The 26,266-nt window shown below is 45.8% G+C and overlaps 1 protein-coding gene across 1 annotated transcript in view; it reads right to left on the bottom strand.

Annotated features, from left to right (window-relative positions):
- Positions 1–26,266, bottom strand: part of XPO7 (exportin 7) — a 486,858-nt gene that overhangs the window by 255,552 nt on the left and 205,040 nt on the right. Inside the window, exons 11-12 of the mRNA XM_078665516.1 lie at positions 10,463–10,568; positions 2,837–2,972 (exon numbers count right to left, since the gene is read on the bottom strand). Of these exons, the coding sequence (XP_078521642.1) occupies positions 2,837–2,972; positions 10,463–10,568 (242 nt within the window). The remainder of the gene's footprint in view (positions 1–2,836; positions 2,973–10,462; positions 10,569–26,266) is intronic.

Below are 26,266 nucleotides of genomic sequence, written 5' to 3'. Positions count from 1 at the left end.
AGTAAAAGGACTTTGGCTGTGCATCCTGGGATACTAAGGGTCTCTGGAGAGTTCCTTAAAGGCACAGTATCCCTTTTCCAGACATATAATGGCAGCCTATGGGGGCTTGTCTGTCCAACCCTTCCTCTCTATCATTTCAAGGATTTTGGTGAAGGGGAGTTTTCTCTATGAGGGAAACTTGGTAAAAATGTGTAAAATCTGACATTGTTGGCTGTCCTTTTCACTGTTTAGATGAAGGGGTGGCCTTTGTAGCCTTGGAAGTGTTAGGCTGCATTATTTGTCTTCATTTTCTCTTAAGTGTCTATGCAAGACTGCAAAGAAGACAGTTTAAGAGATTATTTTTGATTGTTCCGGGGGTCCACGCACATGGGCGGGACTATTCACTAGATTATGACTATACACAGAGATCCCCTACTACAGAACTATCTGATCCATTAAATAACATGTATTAGCAACCAGAAACACTCATGAGCAGTTGCTTTATTAAAGAGTGTGTTTATTAAAGAGTGTGAGGTTGCAATATTTCTGTGAACACTACATTGACATGCAAATATCCTGTACTCATGGATGACCGGTAGAGACGACAAAACTGCAGTTTCGCGGACTCAGGCAAGATGATCAGGAAGCTCTCTTTTCCACTCTACTCACAGCTGCTAATTTTGACTAAATCACAAAGCAGTGGGTGGTGGGCTAATATTTAATTCCGTGAGGTGTTCTATCATTTGGCTCACATGCACATATCAATCATAAGGATTATGTTACTTACCCTGTAAGCATCTATTTTAGTTATGTAGAGCTGTAGATTCACATGCTTTGCATACTCCTGCCATCTAGTGCTGGGTCCGACTGTTTGCAAGTTGTTTTTCTTCAAAGAAGTGTTTTTCAGTCATGAGGTAATGCGACTCCTCTTTCGGTGATACTACGCATGGGCATCAGACTCCATTGTTGGATTGTTTTCCCGCAAGAGGGTGGGAACGGAATAAGTAAGTGTAGTTAATAAAAATTGGGTCAGATGGTAGGGGGTTGTATTTTGTATCAAACCTGGGTGTTATGATACACGCGCATCTAGAGACTTTAAAAATGTCATCAACATGGTACATCATGCCTTTTAACATGGGTAGAGACTGTGTTATTCTATGTGTGGTCCCCAATGTTTAAAAAAACAAAACTTTTTCTAAAGATTCTTTATGTAGATAGACTCCATGGTATGTAGCTGCCCTGGCAATGAACTCCTGGTATGAGATGTTGTCATCAGGAGGTGAAGGTTTTGCAGGGATAGATCAGGGTCAGTGTCTTTTGGAGGATCTACATTAAAATGATTCCATGGATCTGGTGCTGATGGCCCATAAGTATCAGCCCCAGCCACTGCGTCAGGATCTGTAGGAGGAAAACCCTGTGGTGTAATATCTAGAGGGTCTGAATATGGTTCTAATGGTACAGGTGAAGTTGGTGGAGGGGAATGAGGAATGGGATAGAAAAGACTAGTAGCCATGTACTTTTTCCTTTTTAATGGAATTTTTTATTCTGTGTCTTATAAGATTGGAATCTTTCTTTTGGAGGATGGCGGTATCACAGATTTTGTTGTAATATGGCCAGTGTCTGGATTAACATAATGTTTCTTTTGTTTTGGATCCAGTTTTTCTTGCATAGTTCCCAAAATTGGCTCCGGAGGCTTAGGAGGAGCATCGTTCTGCTTCGGTGCCAAACCTTTTGGTACCGAGCTGGATTTGTCCTTTTTGTCCTTCGAAACAGAACGTTTAGGGGACGAAGGTGTGGTTTCACGAGCCAGAAGCCTTGACTTGCGCTTTCAGTATCGGGCTGGAAGGTGGGGATTTGGAAGCAGAGCCTACCATGGCCAGATGGCAGTGGTGGCCCTTTTGCTTGGTGAAATCAGCTTTTGTAGGCAAAGGGGGTTTCCTGGGAACATCCTGGGACTCCAGCTAGACGTCCAGTTCGTATTTGGAGTCCTGGATGGACAAGGCCTCTTCCGCTGCGGACACTACCATTTCCTCCTTGTCGAGATCTTCTCTGAAGATTTCATGGGTGTCTTCGAGACTCTGCCGCTACATTTCTCTTTGTCGAGCCAGACGGTCCAGCAGGGTCTTTTTAGATCGAAATGACCGACAGGCATCACAGTCTTCTTTCTTGTTCTCGGAAAGAGAGGCACAGGTAACAGATCTGAAGGTTGGTGCACGGGTATTTAGATTGGCACCGAGGGCAGAAGTGGAACGGAATCCGTGCCATCAGCGGATTACTCTACGTTTTCCTCAAGTGGGAGTTAATCTAAACGGGCTAGGCCCGAAGGCCGCGTTTGGAGTTTTCCCTTTTCCAACTAAGAACTTTTTTGATTTTTGACACCCGGAGGATGGGACACACGTTTGAAACAATATCGACGAGGGTAGACTGGATTGCACACCAAAGGAATCCCCACGAACTGTCTCAACCCGGAACTCTGCAATACACATCTGAACCAGATTGTGGAAAGAAAACAATCTAACAATGGAGTCAATGCCTATGCGCAGCAACACCGAAAGGAGGAGTCTCATTACCTTGTGACTGGAAAAGACGTCGTCAAAGAAAAACAACTTGCAAACATCCAGACCCAACAATAGATGGCAGGAGTATGCAACTAGATGGCAGGAGCATGCAAAGCATGTGTATCTATAGCACACATGCTTTGAACATATACATTCTCACTGATCACTCAAACTGTGAAGAAATCATAAAAATATAGAAAAAATCATTCCAACTAGTTATTACATTATGATTAGAAGTGACATACAAATGCTCCATTATAGCAGAACCAAATGGAGGGTTCAGAGTTGGTAGGCGCTACCTTGGATGACTTCTGCACTTGATCCCCGATATAGATCTTACGGAACTGCTCGAAAAAGCTCAGCATAGCGAGCTCTAGTTTCTCATTCCCAGCCTGAGCCAACCGCGAGTCTGTTAGGTTCATCAGCTGGAGAACCCTGCAGGAAGGAAAGAAAAAGTGAACATATGTATGCTACACCGAGCAACCAAGGAAAGTTACATTTCAGAACATCCTGTGCAGCCTACACAGCCCAAAGCAATGCTAGAACACTAGAAATGCCATAACTATAAACAGTAGACACTTATTGGTCTATGCATCAAGGACACACAGATGGGTCCTTTGATCAAGAGATGTGTTTTTCAAAATACATTAAAGAGGGGGGGCACTAGAGCTTGCAGGCTGTACTCCTGTCCCATGAATGGCTTTAACTTATCATGTAGCCATGCAACAAGACGGGAGCAGCAGGTATGGTTGCCAAAAGCAGCAGAAATTTCATATGAGCATATGACAGGACACTATGTAAAGGCTTATTCATGTGGTCCTGGGACAGTCAGTGGTTACTCAACAGTTCCCTTTTAAAGTACTGTTATTTACTACTGATGTCTTGGGCCAACAATGCTACCACACTACAATTGGATAACCATGGTATGCTTTGGTCAACATTAGCAAATCATACGCAATATCCAGTATGTGCTTTATTTTCAAATATGATTGTTTCTGCTTCAGTGAAAAGAACGGATAAAAATACACTACACACTGAAAATCTGACAATGGTAGGCATTTCTAGCCCTCGTCTCGGAAACAGTCAAGAAAAATACATCCATTATCAAAAATAGCAACCTGTAGTCATCAAGGTAAAGACGTTCACTAGCGTCTCTCAGAAAGCTGCAGCCCTCACACAGATTTGGTGGCACTGGGAAGAGGCTGCCTTTGGTACTTCCAAAATGCCTACAGTGTAACTGAACAGAAAGTTATTTTCGCATATTCTGTTAGTTTATTTCCTGCACAACTGGTTCCCAATAAGGAAAATGCTACTTATCAGTATGCATCTGTTCTTGGCATGTAGGGCTGCTGACATTCATATCTTAGCATAGATCGCCGCCTAGTGTTGGGTCCGGATGTTTGCACCTTGTTGTCCTGGAAGAGTCTTCGAAGTATCACGAGATAGGTGACTCCTCCCATTGGACTACAGTGCGCATGGGCATTCTCTCCATCATCAGATTGTTTTTCGCCATTGTGGCGAAGATGGAGTATAGAAAAGTAAGAAATGACCATGTAAGTGTATGTAGAAAGATTACGGCACCGGGGAGGAGGGTGGGCGATATGAATGTCAGCAGCCCTACATGCCAAGAACAGATGCATACTGGTTAGTAGCATTTTCCGTTCGAGGCATGTGGGCTGCTGAATTCATATCTTAGCATAGACTGTATAGCAGTATCTCCTCTAGCGGTGGTCACCTGCACCAGCTGCAGCTGTTTGAAAAAGAGTTTTAAGGACAGCCTGGCCTACAGCAGCATGCTGCTTTGTTTGCACATCGACACAGTAGTGTTTAGTGAAAGTGTGTATGGTAGACCATGTAGCTACCCTACATATGTCTTCATGGGGAATATTTTCTAGGAAAGCCATGGATGCCCCCATTTTACGCGTAGAGTGGGCTTTTGGGGGAACTGTTAGAGTGCGCTTAGCTTTTTGATAGCATATTTGAATGCATTTAACTATCCATCTGGCTATTCCTGATTTTGAAATGGGATTACCTTTATGTTGTAGGGAAAAAGGAACAAATATTTGCTATGTTTTCCTGAATGATTTAGTCCTGTCAACATAATATAGCAGAGCTCTTCTTAAATCTAGTGTGTGTAAGGCTCTTTCAGCCACTGACTGCGGGTTTTGGAAGAAAACTGGCAATTCTATTGACTGATTGATATGGAAAGTGGATATAACCTTTGGCATGAATTTAGGGTTAGTACGAAGCACTACCTTATTGCGATGTATTTGCATGAAAGGTTCTTGAATGGTTAGTGCCTGTAGCTCACTCACTAGCCTGAGGGAGGTAATGGCAATCAAGAATGCCACCTTCCATGTTAGAATTGTAATTCACATGAATGGAGTGGTTCGAAGGGAGGTCCCATAAGTCTGGTAAGTACTATGTTTAAGTTCCAGACTGGTGAAGGTGGATGCTTTGGAGGGATTATTCTTTTAAGTCCTTCCATAAAAGCTTTGATCAGTGGTACTCTGAACAGGGACATGTGTTGTCTGCTTTGGAGATATGCTGCTATAGCAGCAAGATGTAGCCTTATGGAAGAGTATGCTAGATTGCATCTTTGAAGATGTAACAGGTAACAGATAATGTTTTGGATGGAAGCATCTAATGGATCGATTTGGTTATTATTACAATAAATGACAAATCTTTTCCATTTAGCTGCATAGCATGCTCTAGTAGTTGGGCGCCTTGCCTCCTTGATAATGTTCATGCAATCTGGAGGCAAGTTAAGGTATCCGAACTCTAAGACTTCAGGAGTCAGATCGCTAGGTTCATCTGATTGGGATCTGGGTGCCTGATTTCTCCATGGTTCTGAGTTAAAAGATGTGGCGAGAGGCACAGTCTTTGATGGGGGAACTACTGAAAGTTCTAGGAGCGTTGTGTACCATGGCTGTCTTGCCCATGTGGGAGCAACCAGGATCATTGTGAGTGACTGTTGGCGTAGTTTGCGTGCCACTAGCGGAATCAGTGGGGCTGGCGGAAAAGTGTACGCAAATCTGCCTGACCAGTTCATCCATATCGCATTGCCTTGTGACAGCGGATGTGGGAACCTGGCGGCAAAGTACTGGCATTTTGAGTTTTCTCTTGTGGCAAGCAGATCTACCTCTGGATGCCCCCATTCTTGGAAGAATGGTTGGAGAACTTGAGAGTGAATCTCCCATTCGTGTAGCTGTTGGCTGTGTCTGCTTAGCAGATCTGCTATTTGATTGTCTTTCCCTGGTAGGTGTTCTGCAAGGAGAAAAATGTTTTTGGGAATTGCCCACCTCCATATGCTCTGTGCTAGGTGAGACAGCTGTGGAGAGTGTGTCCCTCCTTGTTTCTGGATGTAGTACATGGCTGTCATGTTGTCCATCCGGATTAACACAGCCTTGTTGTACAAGTATTTCTGGAATGCTTTCACTGCTAGAAATACTGCTAGCAACTCTACTCTAAGTGGTTGATATGCAGTTTTTTCTGTTTGATTGTCCAGAGCCCTTGGACTGTGTATTGCAGTAGATGGTCTCCCCAACCTGTCAGTGATGCATCCGCTGTCAATACTACTTGTGGAACTGGCTCTTGGAACAGTCGCCCGTTGGAAAGGTTTTGTGAGTTCCACCACTGCAGAGAGTTGTAAGTGCGACTGTCTACCAACACTAGGTCATTTAGTTGTCCTTGAGCTTGGTTCCACTGCCGTGCTAGGCATTCTTGCAATGGACGCATTTGAAGTTGTGTATGAGGGACAATGAATATGCAGGAGGCCATCATCTATGAGCTGCATGAACACTCAAGCTGGCAGAGAGTGTTGTGGCTGAAACTTTTGAATGAGAGTTTGTATACTGGCTATCCTGGTTGGATTTGGATATGCCTTTGCTACTGAGGTATTTATTGTAGCTCCCAGATATTGCTGTATGTGGGAGGGCTGTAGATGTGACTTTAGATAATTTATGGAAACACCCAGACTGGATTGTCTGAGACGTATGGTTTGCACACTGTGCGTAGGATTTGGCTTTTATGAGCCAATCGTCTAGGTATGGAAACACGTGGATGTGTTGCTTTCTGAGGTGTGCTGCTACTACTGCTAGGCATTTTGTGAACACCCTTGGTGCTGTAGTTACCCCGAAGGGGAGCACCTTGAATTGGTAATGTTTACCTTCTATTGTGAACCTAAGATATTTCCTGTGAGCTGGATGTATAGGTATGTGAAAATCTGCATCTTTGAGGTCTAATGTAGCAAGGAAGTCGGCTTGCTGTAGTAATGGGAGGACTTTTAGAGTAATCATATGGAAATGCTCTGAGAGTATGTATTAGTTCAGAGGTCTGAGGTCTAGTATGGGTCTGAGGGATCCATCTTTTTTGGGAAGTATAGAGAATATACTCCTGTTCCTTGGTGGTGAAAGGGGACTGGCTCTATGGCTCCTTTTTGTAGCATGGATGTGACCTCTTGTTGTAACAGCGTGATGTGTTCTTTGGACATAGGACGGTGTTTGGGTGGTATGTTGGGTGGAGAATAAGTGAGTTCCCGGCAATAACCATACTGGATCATTTGTCTCACCCACCTGTGGTAATGTTGTTCCAGGCTGGTAGGAATTGTTTTAGTCTGCCTCCGACCGGTGTTGAGGGGTCTGGAGGGAGTGTGAGCAAGTCACTGTTTGGTGGCGGTGGAGGCTCTGGTGTTGTTGCCGCCACATCCTCTGTCCTTGTTATTATTGCCTCTATAACCCCCTCTGTTTGAGCCTTTATTAAAGGTACTCTGGGTGTTACTTTTGAATGTTGAAGAAGTATGTGATGTGTTGCCTCTCCCTGAGCCTCTGAAGGAGGAGCGACAAAAGGAATTTCTGGGTTGTTGAAACTGAAGTGAGCCCATAGACTTAGCAGTGTTAGTACCCTTTTTCATTTTTTCCAAGATGGTATCTACTGCAGGGACAAACAGGAAATCTTGGTTAACTGGTTGGATGAGGATGGTGGATTGCACTTTAAAGCCAGATATGCGTAGCCACATGTGCCGGCGTAGTAATACACTAGTATTAATGGACCTGGCTGCTGTGTCACCTGCGTCAAGTGTACATTTAATGGAAGCGTTAGTTATACATTTGCCTTCCTGTATTAGGGCATTAGCTTTAGCTTTAAAAGGTTCTGGAAGGTGTTGTAGTAAACCTTCAAGTTGGTCATAATGTGCTCTATCGTAGCGTGCTAATAGAGCTTGTGTTTGCAATCCTCCAGGAATTTGCTGTCTGTGAAGCTACTCTTTTGCCTGAGACTTCTAATATCTTTGACTCTTTGTCAGGAGGGGGAGCATCTCCTGTTGTTTGTGAATTAGCTCTCTTTCGAGTGTTGCCACAACTAGTGAGTCTAAAGGCAACTGTGACTTAATATAAGAAGGGTCTGATTTATACTTTTTCTCAATTCTGGGATTGAGTACCCGTGCTCTGGCTGGGTCTTTGAATATGTTTGGCGCGTGTTTTAGTACCCCTTTTAACATAGGAAGTGTTCGGACACTTTTTTCAGAAGTAGGAAAAGTTTAAAATAGAAAATCTTCCTCTATTGGGTCAGTGTGCATGTCTACACCATGGTATTTTGATGCCCTATCTAGTAATTGGTTAAAAACAATAGTGTCGTAAGTAGGTGATGGCTTTGTAGGGTATGAGGAAGTGTCAGGGATGGGTTGTGGTTCATATGTATCATAAGGATCATTCTGGTCATCCCATGTGTCATCCTGTACATCGTGATCCTCAGGTTCTCCAAAATTATCCTGAGGATCGTCTCCCATGTTATCTGCCTCATCACAGTTTGAATGTGTGGGAGAGTAAGGCACAAAAGGCATGTTAGGGAAGAAAGGAGGAGGAGTAAAAGGCCTTGAAGGAGATGTTCCAAAGTCTTTTTTCTTTGGAGGAACAGGGGAAGGAGTATCAGTGTCCAATGGTCTCTTTTTCATGTGGTAAACTGTAATCTGTCCTGTTTCAGGGTCTATATACAGTTTAGGTTGTTCCTCGCTGACTGTATCAGGATGGAAAAGTTCTTCCTCAACTGTCCGTGGTTTCGGAGCCGATGAATTTGGCTTAGTCACTTGTTTGTGGTGAGAGTTTGGCTCGAGGACCTTTGGCTGTGGAGCTTTTTTCGGCTTGACTGCTGTTTTTCGGGTCAACGGTCTTTTTTGGTTCGATGACTCTTGTTTCTTCGACGTGTTTAGCTGGTTGTATTGCCTTTTTTGGTTCTACGACCTTCTTTGGTTCGACAACCTTTTTCGGATCGACCGGATTCTTCGGTTCGATAACTTTTGATGGTTGAGCGTGTTTTTTGTGCTCGACGACCTTTTTCGTCTCGATGTTCTTTGTCGAGTCGACGGCTGTCTTCGGGTCGACAGGCTTTTTAGTGTGATCCTGTTTTTGTGGATCAACACTCTTTTTGGGCTCGACGGCCTTTTTCGGGTCGACTGTTCTTTTCGGATCGACGACCCCGTTTGGTTCGAGGCCCTTTTTTGGCTCGATGGCTTTCGGCTCGACAACCCTTTAAGGTTCGATGACCTTTTTGGGAAGAGTGTTGCTCGATCCCGGGGTATCAAAAGGCTTGGGTTTGGGCTTCGGAGCTGAGCCGGAAGGCGGGGTCTCTGAAGGAGTTTTTCAATCTCGGCTGAGGCCTTTAGGCGATGCTTCGACCGGAGCCTTGTGTTTGGGTGTAAGCGGCTTTGGGGGCTCGGTACTCACTTTTTGCCCCGGTGTGATCTGGTCATCGGAGTCCGACTGGTCCTCTACGATTTCGAGGTCGGAGTCCGCTGCTTCTGGGAGGTCGTGTTCGTCATCGAAAATGTTCTCCGGTTCTGGTGCCTGCCGCTGCATCTCTTGCCGAGTGGCCCGTCGGTTCCGGATAGTTTTCTTTGATCGGAACTGAGCACACGCTGGACATTTATCTTCGCTGTGCTCGGGAGATAAGCACTTGTTGCATACTTTGCGTTTGTCAGTATGTGGGAATTTGGAGTGACATTGTGGGCACGTTTTAAATGGGCTCCTTTCCATCGACAGCAGGCCCACGTGGCGTCGAAAAGGCCCAACGGCTCGCGTCGACGACCGGATCGAGATGGAAAGTTTGATCGAGTCAAGGGGTACCGAACAAGAACAATACCGTCGAGGTAGAAGGCCTTTTGGCCTTAGAAAGTTGCAAAGTTTCGGTTCCGAAGTTGGAGTAGAGGAATAGCATCCAAACCCAATGGTGGAAAAAAACAATCTGATGATGGAGAGAATGCCCATGCGCACTCTAGTCCAGGGGAGGAGTCACCTATCTTGTGATACTTCGAAGACTCTTCCAGGACAACAAGGTGCAAACATCCGGACCCAACACTAGGCGGCGATCTATGCGAAGATATGAATTCAGCTGCCCACATGCCTCGAACATAAGCTATTCGGCACAAGTTTTCCAATGTGGTTCTTGCGCTGGAGCCAGCACTGAAGGTGATTTTAGAACAACATATAAGACTTCTGCGTCTGCCAGTCAATTCCCCAAAACAAGTTCTCCTCTGCATCTAGATACTTAGATGCAAGTTCACCATTGTGGGTCCAGCAGTTCTCCACAGATCAGGTTTCTTAAACCAGCTGGTACTGTTGGTCACGGTCTAAGAATCATTTTACAGGCTAGCACTTACATGAGGTGCTGGACCATGGTAGCTTCCCTGCCCCTAGCCCTTCTGGCATTCTAGAGGGTCAAAACCTCCCTCAAAAGACTAATCTTACTTCCCAGATAGGTTCTAAAGGGTCTGATAAGATTAACACAACTTCTGTTCTACAGTATGACAATAGGTCATCCATCTCTCTATCAAGAATCTTGACTGGTATCCCTGCTGAGGTGGCCTAATAAAACTATCAAACAGGGACAAATGCTTAGAAAAGAGGACTACAAATAGTAAGCTAAACTCTTACCGACAGACTAGCTCCCCATCCATGGCGTCCTGCTCATCAGTACTAGCAAACGAGACCCTGCCACCAATCACTGCTCCAATTATGTACACCAGCCACGTCAGTCGACCTGCAGGGAAGATTAAAGTACAACAGCAAACCTGTGAGTAACATTTTTCAAGAGGCTAAATACCTAAACACATTAAAACAAAGGGGTGAGGAATGAGGGGGGTAGAGCGAGAGCGGGAGGAGGGGAGCGGGAGGGGGAGAGGGGGAGAGGGAGAGAGGGAGAGAGGGAGAGAGCGAGAGGGAGAGAGCGAGAGGGAGAGAGCGAGAGGGAGAGAGCGAGAGGGGGAGAGCGAGAGGGGGAGAGCGAGAGGGGGAGAGCGAGAGGGGGAGAGCGAGAGGGGGAGAGCGAGAGGGGGAGAGGGGGAGAGCGAGAGGGGGAGAGCGAGAGGGGGAGAGGGGGGGGAGAGAGAGAGAGAGAGAGAGAGATAGAGAGATAGAGAGATAGAGATAGAGAGAGAGAGAGAGAGAGAGAGAGAGAGAGAGAGAGAGAGAGAGAGAGAGAGAGAGAGAGAGCGAGGGAGAGGTTGCCAGAAGATAGGAAGGAACCATTAGAAACTATAAAAGAAACAAAGGATTAGTTACTTACTTGTAATCCTAGTATCCTAGTTTTTATCCAGGGGTATACTCATCAAAGTCAATCTATGAATAATCCCCGCCCATGTGCGGGATCCCGGAGCATATAGAAAAATACATATATATACCTATATATATGCATATGTGAAAACATATCTATGCAGCCCAAGATATTTTCACAATGGCCAAAATGCTGAAATTACATAGGTTTGCATAGTAGAACCTATACTCTATCAACCCCTAAGGAAGAACGAGAGCAGTAAACATTTGTCATACAACAATGCTTTATTGCCATAGAGAAACCTGTAATTGCAGGCATTTGCCAGTAGGCTGCAGTAGAGTATAAAGAAAACTGACACCTTGCCTTTAAGGCATTAGAGTAGGGGTACAGTGCCTTTAAGACCTGTAGGCGACCCCCTGCTCCCATGATGCACCACAGGTGGCAGTTAGGTCAGTTCTTTTTGGAGGTGCATAAACACCTGAGTAAATCCGCAACCAACATACAATAACTTTGCAGTAATGCTCGTCCGGGAAGGTGGGTGGATCGCTTAGGACTTTGATGAGTATACCCCTGGATGAGAACTAGGATTACAAGTAAGTAACTAATCCTTCTCATCCAGGGGATACTCATCAATAGTCATAATCTATGAATAGATTAGCAAGACCATACCCAAAGTCTCGCGGACGAGCAATCAAGTACATAGCAAAAACATGAATCAATATGACATTTATAATGCAGTTATGCAAACAAATTCCTCAAAGAGGCCAGTCCCACTTGGGCATCGGCCTGTGCATCTGAATCTAGGCAGTAATGGCGGGTAAAGGTATGTACTGAACGCCATGTAGCCGCCTTACAAATCTCAGATATCGGAATGTTGCGAAGGAGAGCTGTTGTAGAAGCTTTCCCTCTAGTGGAATGTGCACATGGTTTGCGCTGTAAAGCTTTGTTAGTTAATTGGTAAGACAGAGCTATACAGGAGACGATCCATCTCGAGATAGACCTTTTTGAAGCTGACAGACCGGTATTAGTTGTACCATTATTAACAAAGAGCCGGTCAGACTTCCTAAGTGGAAGAGTTCTAGCCAGGTAAAATTTCAAAACCCTCCGGAGATCTAGAGAGTGTAAAGACCTCTCCGGGAGAGTGGTTGGTTGAGGGAAGAAAGTAGGCAGAGGGATGGTCTGATTGATATGGAAATCCGAGACCACCTTGGGCAGGAAGCCTGGATGTGTTCTCAGCACCACTCTATTGGCATGAAAAACTGTGTAAGGTTCCTTGCAACACAGGGCCTGGATCTCACTCACCCTGCGGGCTGAGGTGATGGCTACCAAAAAAGCAGCTTTCCAGGTCAAGTGCTGCAAAGATGCCTTATGAATAGGCTCGAAAGGAGCACCCATCAACTTGGTAAGTACGATGTTAAGCTCCCAGGGAGGGGACCTCACTGGCGGAAACATTTTCTTAAGCTCCTCTAAGAAATATTTGACCACAGGCATGAGGAAGAATGAGGCCTGGGAAGGAGACTTCCTATAGGCTGTGATTGCCGCTAAGTGAACCCTGATGGAGGGGTACTTCAGGCCTGACCTTGCCAAGTGCAATAAGTATGGGAGAATCACCTGCTCCTGACCTCGAATTGGATCAAGAGCATTGTCCATACACCAAATGTAAAATCTCTTCCACTTGAAAGCAGAAGACTTTCTGGTGGATGGCCTCTTTGCTTCTGTGGGGAAGTGTGGCTCACTGGTTAGAAGCGGCAGACCCTGAAGCAGAGATCGGCCCGGGACCAGGGTTCAATTCCCGACGCGGCAGGGTCTTGGGTCAATGTCCGCAGACTCGATAATTCTCGCCGAGGTGCCTACGCTAACCATGGGTCCCACTCGGCAACTCTGGGCAATAGCTTGCTTAATCTCCACAATGGCCCCATCAACGCCGGGGATGCCTGGCTTCACCTTGGAGGTGCCCAGGAGGGACCATCTCACAGGGAAAGCCAGGACGGGTTCCCCAGCGGTATACAGCGCCAGGACACTCCGAGATGGAGTAACAGTGCGCTTTACAAGTATACTTACCTTTATCTTTACCTAAGGATGTCCATACAGTCCGCCGAGAGGTCTAGGTTGCCATACTAGATGACCTCAGGAGCCACGCCGTCAATTGATGGGAAGGGAGATTGGAGTGAAACACCCTCCCCTCGTCCTTGGTCAGCAAGTCTGGGCGGCAGGGCAGCCCCCTGTGAGGAACCTGTGACAGCTGGAGGAGATCCGGGTACCACCACTGGCGTGGCCACTCCGGCGCTATCAGGATCATCCTGGTGTTGGTCCTGTAGAATTTCTGTATCTCCGCCGGGATCAGAGGCAGTGGAGGAAAAGCGTACAGCAATGTCTGAGACCAGCTGATCGAAAGTGCATTTCCCCTTGACCCCTGCTGGGGGAATCTGGACTCGAAGACAGGACATTTCGCGTTTGCCGCGTCTGCGAACCGATCTATGCCTGGCACACCCCATTGCCGAAACACCTTCTGAGCGACGTTTTCGTTGAGCACCCAGTCGTGCGCTTCTACGGAGTCTCTGCTTATGCCGTCCGCCTGAACATTCAGGATTCCTGGGAGGTGAACTGCAACGATGGGAAGACCTCTCGCCAGACGCCACCGCTAAATGGATTGAGCTTCCAGAGACAGAACTCGTGACCTGGTGCCTCCTTGTTTGTTCAGATAGAACATCGTTGTTGTGTTGTCTGTCTGAACTTGAATGTGGCTGGAGTGCAGAGACGGGTACAGGGACTTGAGCGCCAGATAGACAGCCCGTAGCTCCAAGAAATTGATATGATAGCTTCTTTCTGTCTCGGACCAGAGACCTTGTACCTGAAGCTGGTCCATATGAGCACCCCAGCCGTGCATTGAGGCATCCGTGACCACTGTCTGCATTGGAGGCGACTGATGAAATGGAACTCCTTGCAGCAGGTGAGAATGTTTCATCCACCATCTGATGGAGTCTCTGGCAACTTGATAGAGAGAGACACGATCTTCCCATAACCTCTGAGACCATTGGTCCTCGAATGCCTGCTGCAGAGGCTGCATGTGAAGGCGTGCATTGGGCACAATGTAGATGCACAAGGCCATCGATCCCAGTAGTGACAAAATTTGTCTGGCTGTAAGACTTTGGGTGTCGAGCAGGGTGCGGCACTTCAGAAGCATTGATGAGAACCTCTCCTCCGAAGGACACACACTTGCCTCTGCGGAGTCCAGGGAGGCGCCCAGATAGTGTATTCGTTGGGTGGGGTTGAGGACCGACTCCTTGAAGTTGACTTGCAACCCCAAAGAATGCATCAGGTTATAAAGTAAGAGAGATGGCTCTGAAGCAGAACAGGTGTAGAGCTTTTCAGGAGCCAGTCGTCTAGGTACGAATAGACGAAGATCTTCCGCCTTCGGAGGAAGGCAGCTGCCATGCACTTGGAGAATGTCCATGGGGCGGATTTGAGGCCGAACGGAAGCACCCGATACTGATAGTGGTGACGGGCTATCTGAAACCTGAGAAATTTGCAATGCTTTACTGAGACAGGTATATGAAAGTAAGCGTCCTGCAGGTCGATGGCACACATCCAGTCTCCCTGGTAAAGGTGCGGAAAGATCTGATGCAGGATAAGCATACAAAATTTCTCCTTTCTGATAAACCTGTTCAGCAGGCGCAGGTCGAGGATAGGTCTGTACTCTTTGGCTACTCCCTGCTTTTGGACTAGAAAGTAGCAGGAGTATACTCCCTGATTTCTTTGTATGGGAGGGACCTCCTCTATGGCCTTCTTTGCGAGAAGGGTAGATACTTCGTCTTTCAAAAGCTGACTTTGGATTTGAGGAAGGCGCTGGAATTGCGGGGGCACTTGTGGAGGAGGAAACTTGAACCTCAGCAAGTAACCATGCTGCACAATATTCAGCTCCCATTTTGTGGTAAATAAATAAATAATACCCTATTTTTGAATGCATAAATGAATAACAGATCGCTCAATAAATAAGAGTCAAGATTCGAGGTAGTAGGAGTTTTGCAGGTTTAATACAGCATAAGGACAGGAACAGGACGACCTGCACGGGAATAGGATGGCAGCTGCCGGGGGCAGGATCGGGAATGACGGCTAACTTTTAATAACAGTACATGAGCATATATACATAACGCAAACACATAGCATTACATTGCAATAGGCGTAGCAGTGGGTGGAGCAATAGGCGTGACGCGTAGCAGTCGCGAAAGATAAGGGTGAAAAGAGGTGTAACAGGGCGTATACATAGACATGTGATGCAAACGTAACAGAATATGTCATGAATGGGGCGGAACCCATGGAGGGGGCTACCTAAGGAGCCGGGACCTCTAACCTGATGGTGCGCGCAAACTGGCAATGACGTGTCACTAGGAGAAGCTGGGGGCTTCGAACTCTGTGCTAGGAGCAGAGACTGAAGTCTGGAGAGTCAGGGCGACATGTACCTAAACAGTATCTAGTATCTGATGTTTAGAGAACATGTTGATATAAACTAGAAGTCAGGAGGGGAAAAGTTAACAGACTCTAAGACTGGAGCATGCATTATTCTACATGTAGTGCGTGATGAAGAATATTAAATGACCATTAATACAGTATTTCTCTAACATGGGGCCGTAAAGGCTAGACAATGACGGAAACTATTGATGCAGTTCAGTAGCTTTGGACTGCAGAGAAGGAGGGCTGTACTGATAACTCGAATCATAACATACTCTTGGCAGACTCAGAGGCAGGGCCAAGCTGAACCGGGCACTGCGAGGCTTCAGGAGACAGGAGACAGGAGCTGAATCTGGTGTCCGGGCCCTTTTGAGGCCTAGAAACGGGGACTTTACAATGGAATAACGTGCACACTGAGAAACGTGGCAACGTAGCTTTACATAGGCCTGATATTCGTAGTATTCACGAGAACTGGAAACTGCCATACTAGAGGTGGACACAACTGTAATTGCGTCTTTGATCAAACATGGGGAATAACATATGCATATTAATCATGCACATATAACATATGATGGAGGACGCGTAGGGACACAGAACATGGCAAAATTTACTTTTCCACATTCCCTCCTTGTCACTACGTTTCATCAGGAAACATCAATATTCATGATACCATCTATCATTTCATACAGTATCATTTGCTCGTCTCGAATTGTCTTGGAACGGGATTTAGAACGGGACTTGGGACTAGGAATACAAGAGGTAGCACAAATGCCGCAAATCGCAGGGCCACATTGTATACAGAGGCAGCAGCTGAATATGATCGCTACTGCAATACCTAGAAAGGACAAGACTTTCCATCCCCAGGCGGAAATTATATTCCAGAACCAACCGGACCATGTCCAGGTGCCTGGATTTTGGTGTAACAGATGGGCAATTTTATGGAGTCTGGTTATAGCTGAATAGACAGACGGCGCGTTATTTGGAATGAAAATGCAGCAACTAGATCCGATGACTCTACAGGCCCCGCCCCTATCGGCCAATATGACGTCAAGGACGAGACGATTCTGGAGCACGACAATTCTCATAAAGGATTGTTCTTCGGTTAAATTACTTAGAGCAGAAGTAGTCTCAATTACTACTGCTTCAAGGGTTCTGGTTAACCTACGTATCAGTTTACTATTCACAACTGTACCTAAATAAGGGAAGACACCTTTATTGATATCTATATATTGTTCTAGAGCAGTTTCAGTATAATCGACAATCGGGAGGTTTCTCTTGTGTCTAGTATGTACTAGGTGGGAATTCCTATGGTAGTCGGGTGGGGCTAGAAAAACAGGTGGCAGTAGGAAGGCAATGTAACAGGTTCCCTCCCAATCGAGGGGCAAACGAACATATGCGGTCTGACCACAAATAAAATAAGAATGACGTGAAGCTGTGAAAATAGATTTCCTACTGTCACTATACTTGACAATAGTAGTACAATCGCTATGTCCTACATGTACGGAACCATTATTTCGGACACATAATTCGCCTTTGACTGGTAGTACTGAAATTGCAGGTAAGTCTGGAGTAGTATCAGACTGAACATTCAGGACCATGAAATTCGAAGAATAATTACCTAAATTATACACTTCATTTTCTAGATCTAACCCGGTTCTGTGGGGGAGACCTTGCTTGTCTGGAAAACATGTACTGTTAAGAAAAGACATATCTGTTGAGGATGACGTTAACGTGGACCATGCTCCACACGAACCATTATGTGAAAATGGATAAGGAAAGAGTGGCAGAACTCCCTTCGGTGTCTGGAAAGGGGGGAGTCGACCACACACCCAACAATTAGTGGCATTGCTGGTTTGGTGTGAATAATGTAGCATGCGGATAAAAGTATTATTTCGCATAGCGAGGCGGTAAGAGAGTTCATGAGGAGGCAGATCACTAAACGTGTGCTCTACTGTAACATTAGAAGACGTATTTACATGAGAAACTGGAAAATACAGGTAAAAGGCATAACTGGTGCAGGAAATCATAATGCTGAGAAATAATATGAAACATAGAAAAACGATACATCGGATTGAGTTTTGACTAACTCTCTCACTATGGGGGTCTATTTTATACATGTCAGAAACAGTCTAACCGTTTCACCTAGGGGAGGACTTAGACAATCAAACTGGCTGACTTATTTTACTAGACCGGAGTTTCAACTTATACTCCTGCTGCGGAGTTTTCTCTAACAGGGGAGGGTTTGTAGCAATGTCTTTTGCGGGACAGTCCTTGAGAACAATATTTTGGCAATCCTTCAAATCCTGGGAAATGTTCTTTGAGACGGGTTTCAGTCCATAAAACTTCTTTATATGTGAAAGGTGCACCCAGCCTTTGCGACCCTCCAACTTCACGGCTGTACGGGTGGCGAGGAGGACCTGTCGGGGCTCCTTCCAGCGTGGCTCCAGCGGACTTGAGCGGTCAAAATTGCGAATTAAGACCATGGATCCTGGAACGATTTCATGCGGTGCCACCTCGGTGTTGTCTGGAAATGCGGCGGCAACCTGTGAACGACAAGAGTTGAGGGCAGACATCAAGGAAGCTAGGTAATCTGTCAGCATATTACTTGAAACATCGGTAATACTTCGGGGTCTAGGAGTACCCCACATGTTAGGGGGGCGGCCGAAAACGACCTCATACGGGGACAGACCTGATCTGGAATGTGCGACCATGCGCATATAAAACAAAGCGACTGGCAGAGCTACTAGCCAGTCCACACCTTTCTCTTTACATATTTTGGCGATGCGGATTTTCAGGGTCTGGTTATGTCTCTCTACGAGACCTGCTGCTTCAGGATGGCGTACACAATGGAACTTCCACTGGTATCCTAACAAAAGGGAAACGTGCTTCATTAACTCTGAGGAGAATGGCTGGCCGTTATCAGAATATACGACCCTAGGGAGTCCATAACGGGGGAAGAACTCACGAACCAACTGCTTGGCAGTGGTCGCGGCTGTGTAATCTGGGACTGGATATGCTTCTGTCCACCTGGACAAAGCGCATACAACTACAAGGACATACTTGAAACCTCGACATCGCTCCATCTGAATATAATCCATCTGGAGGACTTCAAAAGGGTGGTCAGGAGGTTGGAATCCACCTTGTTCCACCGGGACACTTTTACCTGGATTAAACTGGCAACATATCATACAGGTACGGACTTTCTGCTTGGCTGCAGCTCGTAAATGCTTGTTGAACCAAATGTTCTGGATACTGTCTAACATAGCTTTTTCCCCTAAATGTGCTGAACTATGTGCGGTATTGATAATGACTTGAACCATAGAGTCGGGGAGAAACCATGTGGCTCTACCCTTCGTCACCCATCCTTGATCTGTCTGGACCCCTCCTTGTTCGGACCATTTCTTAATTTCATCGGGAGTAGCATGTAGCTGGATATCTATGACATCTTGAGTAGGGTCCTTAACTGTCATACATGTAGTCGGATCTGGAGTGTGTGTCATGTTAACTGGAATGTCTGGAGTCTGTGCTGTAAGCTTGGCTGTGCGATCTGCTAGATCGTTACCCTGGGAAATAATGTCAGTAACTTTCGTGTGTGCCTTGCATTTCATGATAGCAATGGATGTCGGTAAATGTATGGCATCTAACAGAGCTTGAATAAGGAGACCATGCTGAATCTTGGTTCCATGTGAAGTCATGAAACCTCTCTCCTGCCAGAGCACTCCAAAGTCGTGTACGACTCCGAATGCGTAGCGTGAATCTGTGTAAACATTAACTTTCCGGTTCTTAGCGTGTATGCAGGCTTGTGTCAGAGCAACTAGCTCTGCTGCTTGAGCGGACAGGGTGTCAATACGGTGTGTCTTAATAACTTCGGTGTCAGTAGTCACTGCATATGCGGCGACTAGTTCTCCTGTACTTGTTCTCATACATGAACCATCCACATAAAGTGTCAGGTCGGGATCTGGTAACGGAATATCTGTCAGATCTTGTCTTGGCTTTGTCGTAATATTAACTACTTCCACACAGTCGTGTGTGTCCAGACTTAAAGTAACTGATGGTAACAGTGTAGCAGGGTTCAGGATGTTGCAGCGTCTGATTTCTATGTGTGGCTGGAACAGTGTCAATTCATAACCTGTTAAACGTGCGATTGTCAAGTGCTGAGTCTGTGTTCGATTTAAAAGAACTTCCACGGAGTGTGGAACTTGTACTGTCAGGGAGTGTCCTAATACTATGGAATCACTTTGTCTGATAGCTAGTGCTGTGGCTGCAACTGACTTGAGGCACGCAGGCAGAGCCTGGGCTACAGGATCTAATGTGCTCGAAAAATAAGCACAAGGCTTGTATTGTCCTGCTTGATCTTGTGTGAGAACAGATAATGCTGTACCTTCGCGTTCTGTGACGAAAAGTGTAAAAGGCTTACTGTAGTTTGGTGTAGCTAGGACTGGAGCTTGGCATAAAGCTTTCTTTAACTCATTGAAACTGAGTGTATGTTCAGATGTCCAAGGGAGGACAGTCGATACGGCTGCCTCCTGTGTCGTTAACTGTATCAGTGGCTTGGCTAGGAATGCATACTGAGGAATCCATTGTCGGCAATAAGAAGTGAGGCCGATAAAAGCACGTACCTCCTTCTGGGTCTTGGGCTGAGGAAGACTCGCTATTAACTGGATACGGTCAGGTGTCAACTGCCTACCCCTCTTGGACAGTAAGTGTCCTAAGTAGACCACTTGCTGGACACAGAATTGAAGCTTTGAAGGGGACACCTTGTGCCCCATCTCGGCTAGGAAATACAGAACTGTGAGGGATGCTCGCTCGCAAGCACGTTCAGAACGGGCTGTGACCAGTAGATCATCGACATACTGGAGCAGGGCAGTGTCAGTTGGCATGTGAATGTTGTCTAGTTGTCTCTTAAGTGCTTGACTGTAAATACTAGGACTTTCTGTGAAACCTTGAGGAGCTCGTGTGAACATATAGCTCCTTCCATTTAAACAAAATCCGAAAAGGAACTGGCTGTCTGGATGAATGGGGACACTAAAAAATGCATTCTTGAGGTCGATTACAGTAAAGAACATGGCTTCGGAATCAATGGCTGTTAATAGGGAAGAGATATCTGGGACCACTGGGTACTGAGGAATAATACATTTATTAAGTTCTCGTAGGTCAATCACTAATCGATATACTGGGGGTGCATTTGGATCAGTACGTTTCATGACTGGAATGATCGGAGAATTGCATACATTGGAGTCAGTTTCTACAACTACTCCTTGAGCGATGAGCTCGTCAATAATTTTGGATAAAGCTGCTACAGCCTCAGGTGGCAATCTGTACTGCCTGATTCGTGGTAACACTACACCTGGCTTGAGAGTCACACGATGGGGTGTGATTTGCATATAACCAACATCAGTTGGACCTTGCGCCCATAAATGCTGCGGAACATTGGACAATCTGGGATCAAAATCTCGTAATACATAGTGACCCTTAAAGTCACGCAGGAACAATCGTATTCCCTCTGGGGAACAGCATATAACTGCACCTAACTCTTTCAGTGTTTTAATACCTAATAGATTCTCTGGACATGACTTAGTAAGTAACAGGTCAGTAGTACGGGACAATGGACCTACTTCTAGAGTAACTGGCTTTGATATTTCATTTACGATAGGTTTTCCTGAAAATCCAAGGGAAACATTTCTTGAGCCTGAGAGCGGAGCCCCTGGAACTTCGGCATGGCTAATTGTGGTCCTACTTGCCCCTGTATCAATCAAAAACTTTCTATCTTTCCCTAGTACTTGACTGTGAACATAGGGACCTTCTTGATCTACAGGTATCTCGATGAGAGGCAAGCCTACCTCCCTCTCTAGGCTGTTTCATGAATACGGTTGATACTCTGGATACTCAGACTGTGCATACTGGTACATCTGCTGTGTAACATGCTGTGTTGCAGCGATGGGCTGCAGTGCTGTAACTGTCTGTGGTGCATTCTGTGGCTGAGGAATCTGTAAAACCTGTTCTTGTCTAGGCGGACGTGGTCTTTCTTTAGTCTTACCAGTAGCTATGTTATGTTTCAGAACTGCACACTCATTTATAAAATGACCTGGCTGTTTACAATAATTGCAGTTCCCTTTAACGGGAGCTGCAGGATGACTGGCTTGATTTGGACCCCTCTTCTGACTGTCTTGAGGAACAGATTGTGCAACTAGTACTTTCCTTTTCGTGTCTTTCATACGCTTTCTCTCGTGTTCTTGCTCTTCTCTGATTCTATTCTGGTGGTATTGGAGCATCTGTAACATCTGGGACGGGGTATTAGCTTGCCAGGTACTTTCGACTTTCAAAACTCGATTTTTAATTTGTGGACTTGAATTCTCGACTAATTTAGTAACAAAAAGATGAGGGTATGACTCACTACTTGTCTTGAGGCCACTGTTGATGCTAAAACATTTCTCAAATCTAGAATAAAAATCACTAATGTCTTCATCTTGTTTCTGTTTACAGGCTGAGATTGCATCCCAGTCTTCCTTTTTTGTTGTTAACAGTCTGGGTAAAACTTGTATTAATAATTCTGGTAATTCTTTACATTTCGCTCCAAGACCGGTACCTGGTACTCGTGCCTTATCTTCAGCTTCTAGAACTGCCCAATCGATCTTTTTCTCTCCCACCTCCCATTCTTTTTCCTTGAGCTTTTCATACACCCCTGCGGGCAGCAGAACCTTTAACATTTTAATTATATCTGGATACGTGTATTCTCCCATACGGAGCATGTCTTTTAATTCTCGATGGAATCCTGCTGGATCTTTATCATGACAGGGGATTAATTTTTTCATCTCTAAGAGTTCCATCTTTGTGATCGGAGTGTAAACAAACACTCGTTCTAGTTCGCCACCCGTTCCTCTAACTGGGTGGACTTCTCGTAACGGATTCTGTCTCTCTATGTAAAATGGTTTATTTTCTGGGGGTGAGACATGAACAAAATGCGGGTTCAAAAACGTTCTATATTTGTGATGCTGTTCTAGAACGACACTAATTAAATCGGTACCTAAACCTTTCCATCTATACTGGAGTAACTCGTTCAGGATATCATGTAACGGGCCTGGATCAGAGTGCTGACCCTCATACAATGTAATGAGGTGCTGAATCATATACATACCCGCCAGTCGTTGCTCGGCTGGGGGCATTTTCAGAAACATTTGTGCCACTATTTCGTCTGGAAAAGTGGTAGAATCAGTAGTCCATCGGACTGCTGATCGGGCTAGTTCTTGTTCATGCATGGTACTCAACTCACTGTAACCGATTCGTGATTTCAGAATGTGATCGGTAGCTTGGAATACTTGTTCTAGAGAACCTTGTTCTGGTGCTGGATGATGGAAAGTAGACTTGTGTTCTAGGCGTAAATGGCGATCTGGAAATCTAGATTTTCCTACATACGCTATTCTGTCGGGATTCTCGTCCTCTACCTCTTCAGTATCAGAATTACTTTCTTTCTCGCTTACTTGTGCTGCTTTACGTTGATCGTGTAACCTTATTATTTCTTTACGAATTTTCTTGTACATACTTTCCATAGCACTGATGGTTCTGTGCTTACCCTCGGCTATATTATCACTCCACTTGGTCAGGGTTCTCATTTCGGCTTGATCTTTGGACGGGTAATCTTGTTCTCTTATTAGACAATTGATCAGAAACTTTAATATCATGAGCTGGGTCTCAGCTTTCCTTTGAGACATGGCCTCGCCAATGCTTTCTGGATCATCCCCTGTACGGATGAAACGATATATTCTGTCTAGGTCTTCTTTCATATTCGGTAGGGTGACTAGATACTCGGCCACCCTTCTTACACGTAATGAATATAAAACCATATTATCCTCTCCTGGGACTGGATCATAGCCGCATTCATCAAGGGCTTTTCTTATTTCTGCTACAGACTGATGTCTGGGCGTACGCTGTGACGCTTGCATATGTAATTCGGCTGTCGTTAAACGCTTATGTGGCGGCGGGGTTTGAGGAGGACCTCCCCCTGCGGCCCCTAAACTAGAGTCGTCGACTGATGCTCTTCGTCCTGGCAGAGTGGGAAATGGAAATGTAGGCTGGACTTGTATGGCGGGCTGGACCGGGGGTACCGTAACAGGTACTCCGGTGTCTGGAGGAGCGGGAAGTGCCTGATTTACAGGGACTGGCGGAGCGCGAACAGGATTTGCATATTCTGGGACTGTGTCGTCCAAATAGGACGAAATAAAAATATCAGCTGCGGTCGGTTTGTGACGTAACTTAGTCGGAACTAATGGTGGCGGGAAATTACTGGATGCCTCCGGGGTCGCTTTTGGCAAGCCCTCGGCAAGGAGAGGATACATACCCTTAATAAGGGCATTCCTCTGTCTCTCTGATTGTTCAGTTCTAATTCGTTCACCTATCTCGATTAATTCTTTTTCTTGTGCTCGTTCTGAGGATTCTCTACTTAATTCTGACTTTCTGATTTCTTTTTCGGTTCTTTTATGAGCTTCTTTGCGCCATAACTCGATGGCATCTTTCTGTGACTGTCTGGCTTTCTTTTTCCATAATGCTTCTTCTACTCTCATGATGCACTCGGCATCCCATGTACCCGATACGGGCCATCTATACTTTTCTTCTAACTGTTTGGTATACTCTACCCATAAATCTAGATATAATATGGCACTTATGCCATGCTTCTGATACATAAAATGACCTGGACTGTCCCTAGGCGGAACTGGAACTGCTTCTTCTAACAAACCCTTTCTAGTTTTTAACTGACGTAATCTCGAAAAGAGAGACATTGTAAACTTGAATCGGAACACAATACAATAGACGAGGAACAATAACAATTGGGAGAACAATTCAGGCATACCACGACATTGGAAATACATTGGACAACATCATAACATAACAGTTCGGACAGAATATGACCTGGAATACTGAGAACAGAAACACAAGAATTTCTCGAGAACGGAACAGACTAGAGTTACTGGATGCACTGCTGAAACAGTACGGAACATACCGGTCCCATAAAGGGACGCATCAAGACCCGTATCCACCTAGGTGAACACTTCGTTTGTGGGTCTGTGTACCACCAACCCACGGACCAGAGTCAATTTAGATTGACCCTGTCTAGATACTACCCCAGCGACGGTACTCACCGGGCAGCAAGAACGGAAGGCCTCGGATCGGACTGGACTGCTACGACGACGGGCGACGAACTTCGGACTTCAGTTACGGGTGGACCTCCGGATACCTCGGACCTTGGACTCTCGGCTTGGGCTCTGGTCGGGACTCGCCGCGTTCCTCCACCGTCTCGTCTGGATGCTGGACCGCCTCCTCCGTCTCCTCCGTGGGCCTGAGGGATACTTGAAGCAGAAATATCTGCCGGTGCGCAGAAGAGTTCCGTCACGACTGCAGAGGGTCAGGGGGTCGGCGTGGCTTCACCGACGCGTGGGGAAAGGGCAAGTCCCTGTTCGGGCGCCATTATGTGGTAAATAAATAAATAATACCCTATTTTTGAATGCATAAATGAATAACAGATAGCTCAATAAATAAGAGTCAAGATTCGAGGTAGTAGGAGTTTTGCAGGTTTAATACAGCATAAGGACAGGAACAGGACGACCTGCACGGGAATAGGATGGCAGCTGCCGGGGGCAGGATCGGGAATGACGGCTAACTTTTAATAACAGTACATGAGCATATATACATAACGCAAACACATAGCATTACATTGCAATAGGCGTAGCAGTGGGTGGAGCAATAGGCGTGACGCGTAGCAGTCGCGAAAGATAAGGGTGAAAAGAGGTGTAACAGGGCGTATACATAGACATGTGATGCAAACGTAACAGAATATGTCATGAATGGGGCGGAACCCATGGAGGGGGCTACCTAAGGAGCCGGGACCTCTAACCTGATGGTGCGCGCAAACTGGCAATGACGTGTCACTAGGAGAAGCTGGGGGCTTCGAACTCTGTGCTAGGAGCAGAGACTGAAGTCTGGAGAGTCAGGGCGACATGTACCTAAACAGTATCTAGTATCTGATGTTTAGAGAACATGTTGATATAAACTAGAAGTCAGGAGGGGAAAAGTTAACAGACTCTAAGACTGGAGCATGCATTATTCTACATGTAGTGTGTGATGAAGAATATTAAATGACCATTAATACAGTATTTCTCTAACATGGGGCCGTAAAGGCTAGACAATGACGGAAACTATTGATGCAGTTCAGTAGCTTTGGACTGCAGAGAAGGAGAGCTGTACTGATAACTCGAATCATAACATACTCTTGGCAGACTCAGAGGCAGGGCCAAGCTGAACCGGGCACTGCGAGGCTTCAGGAGACAGGAGACAGGAGCTGAATCTGGTGTCCGGGCCCTTTTGAGGCCTAGAAACGGGGACTTTACAATGGAATAACGTGCACACTGAGAAACGTGGCAACGTAGCTTTACATAGGCCTGATATTCGTAGTATTCACGAGAACTGGAAACTGCCATACTAGAGGTGGACACAACTGTAATTGCGTCTTTGATCAAACATGGGGAATAACATATGCATATTAATCATGCACATATAACATATGATGGAGGACGCGTAGGGACACAGAACATGGCAAAATTTACTTTTCCACAATTTGTCTCTTGTTATGGCTTTCCACTCTTCCAGGTGACAAGCTACACTACCTCCCACCGGAGTGGCCAACGGTTGCGGAGGAAGCAACGACTCAAGGCTTGGGAGGCTGCTTTGAGGTGGACTGTTGCTTG

Source organism: Lissotriton helveticus, chromosome 11, assembly GCF_964261635.1.
Source record: "Lissotriton helveticus chromosome 11, aLisHel1.1, whole genome shotgun sequence".
Taxonomy (NCBI): Eukaryota; Metazoa; Chordata; class Amphibia; order Caudata; family Salamandridae; genus Lissotriton; species Lissotriton helveticus.
Note: the sequence above shows the minus strand (reverse complement) of the source record. Positions and strands in the feature narration are given on the sequence as shown.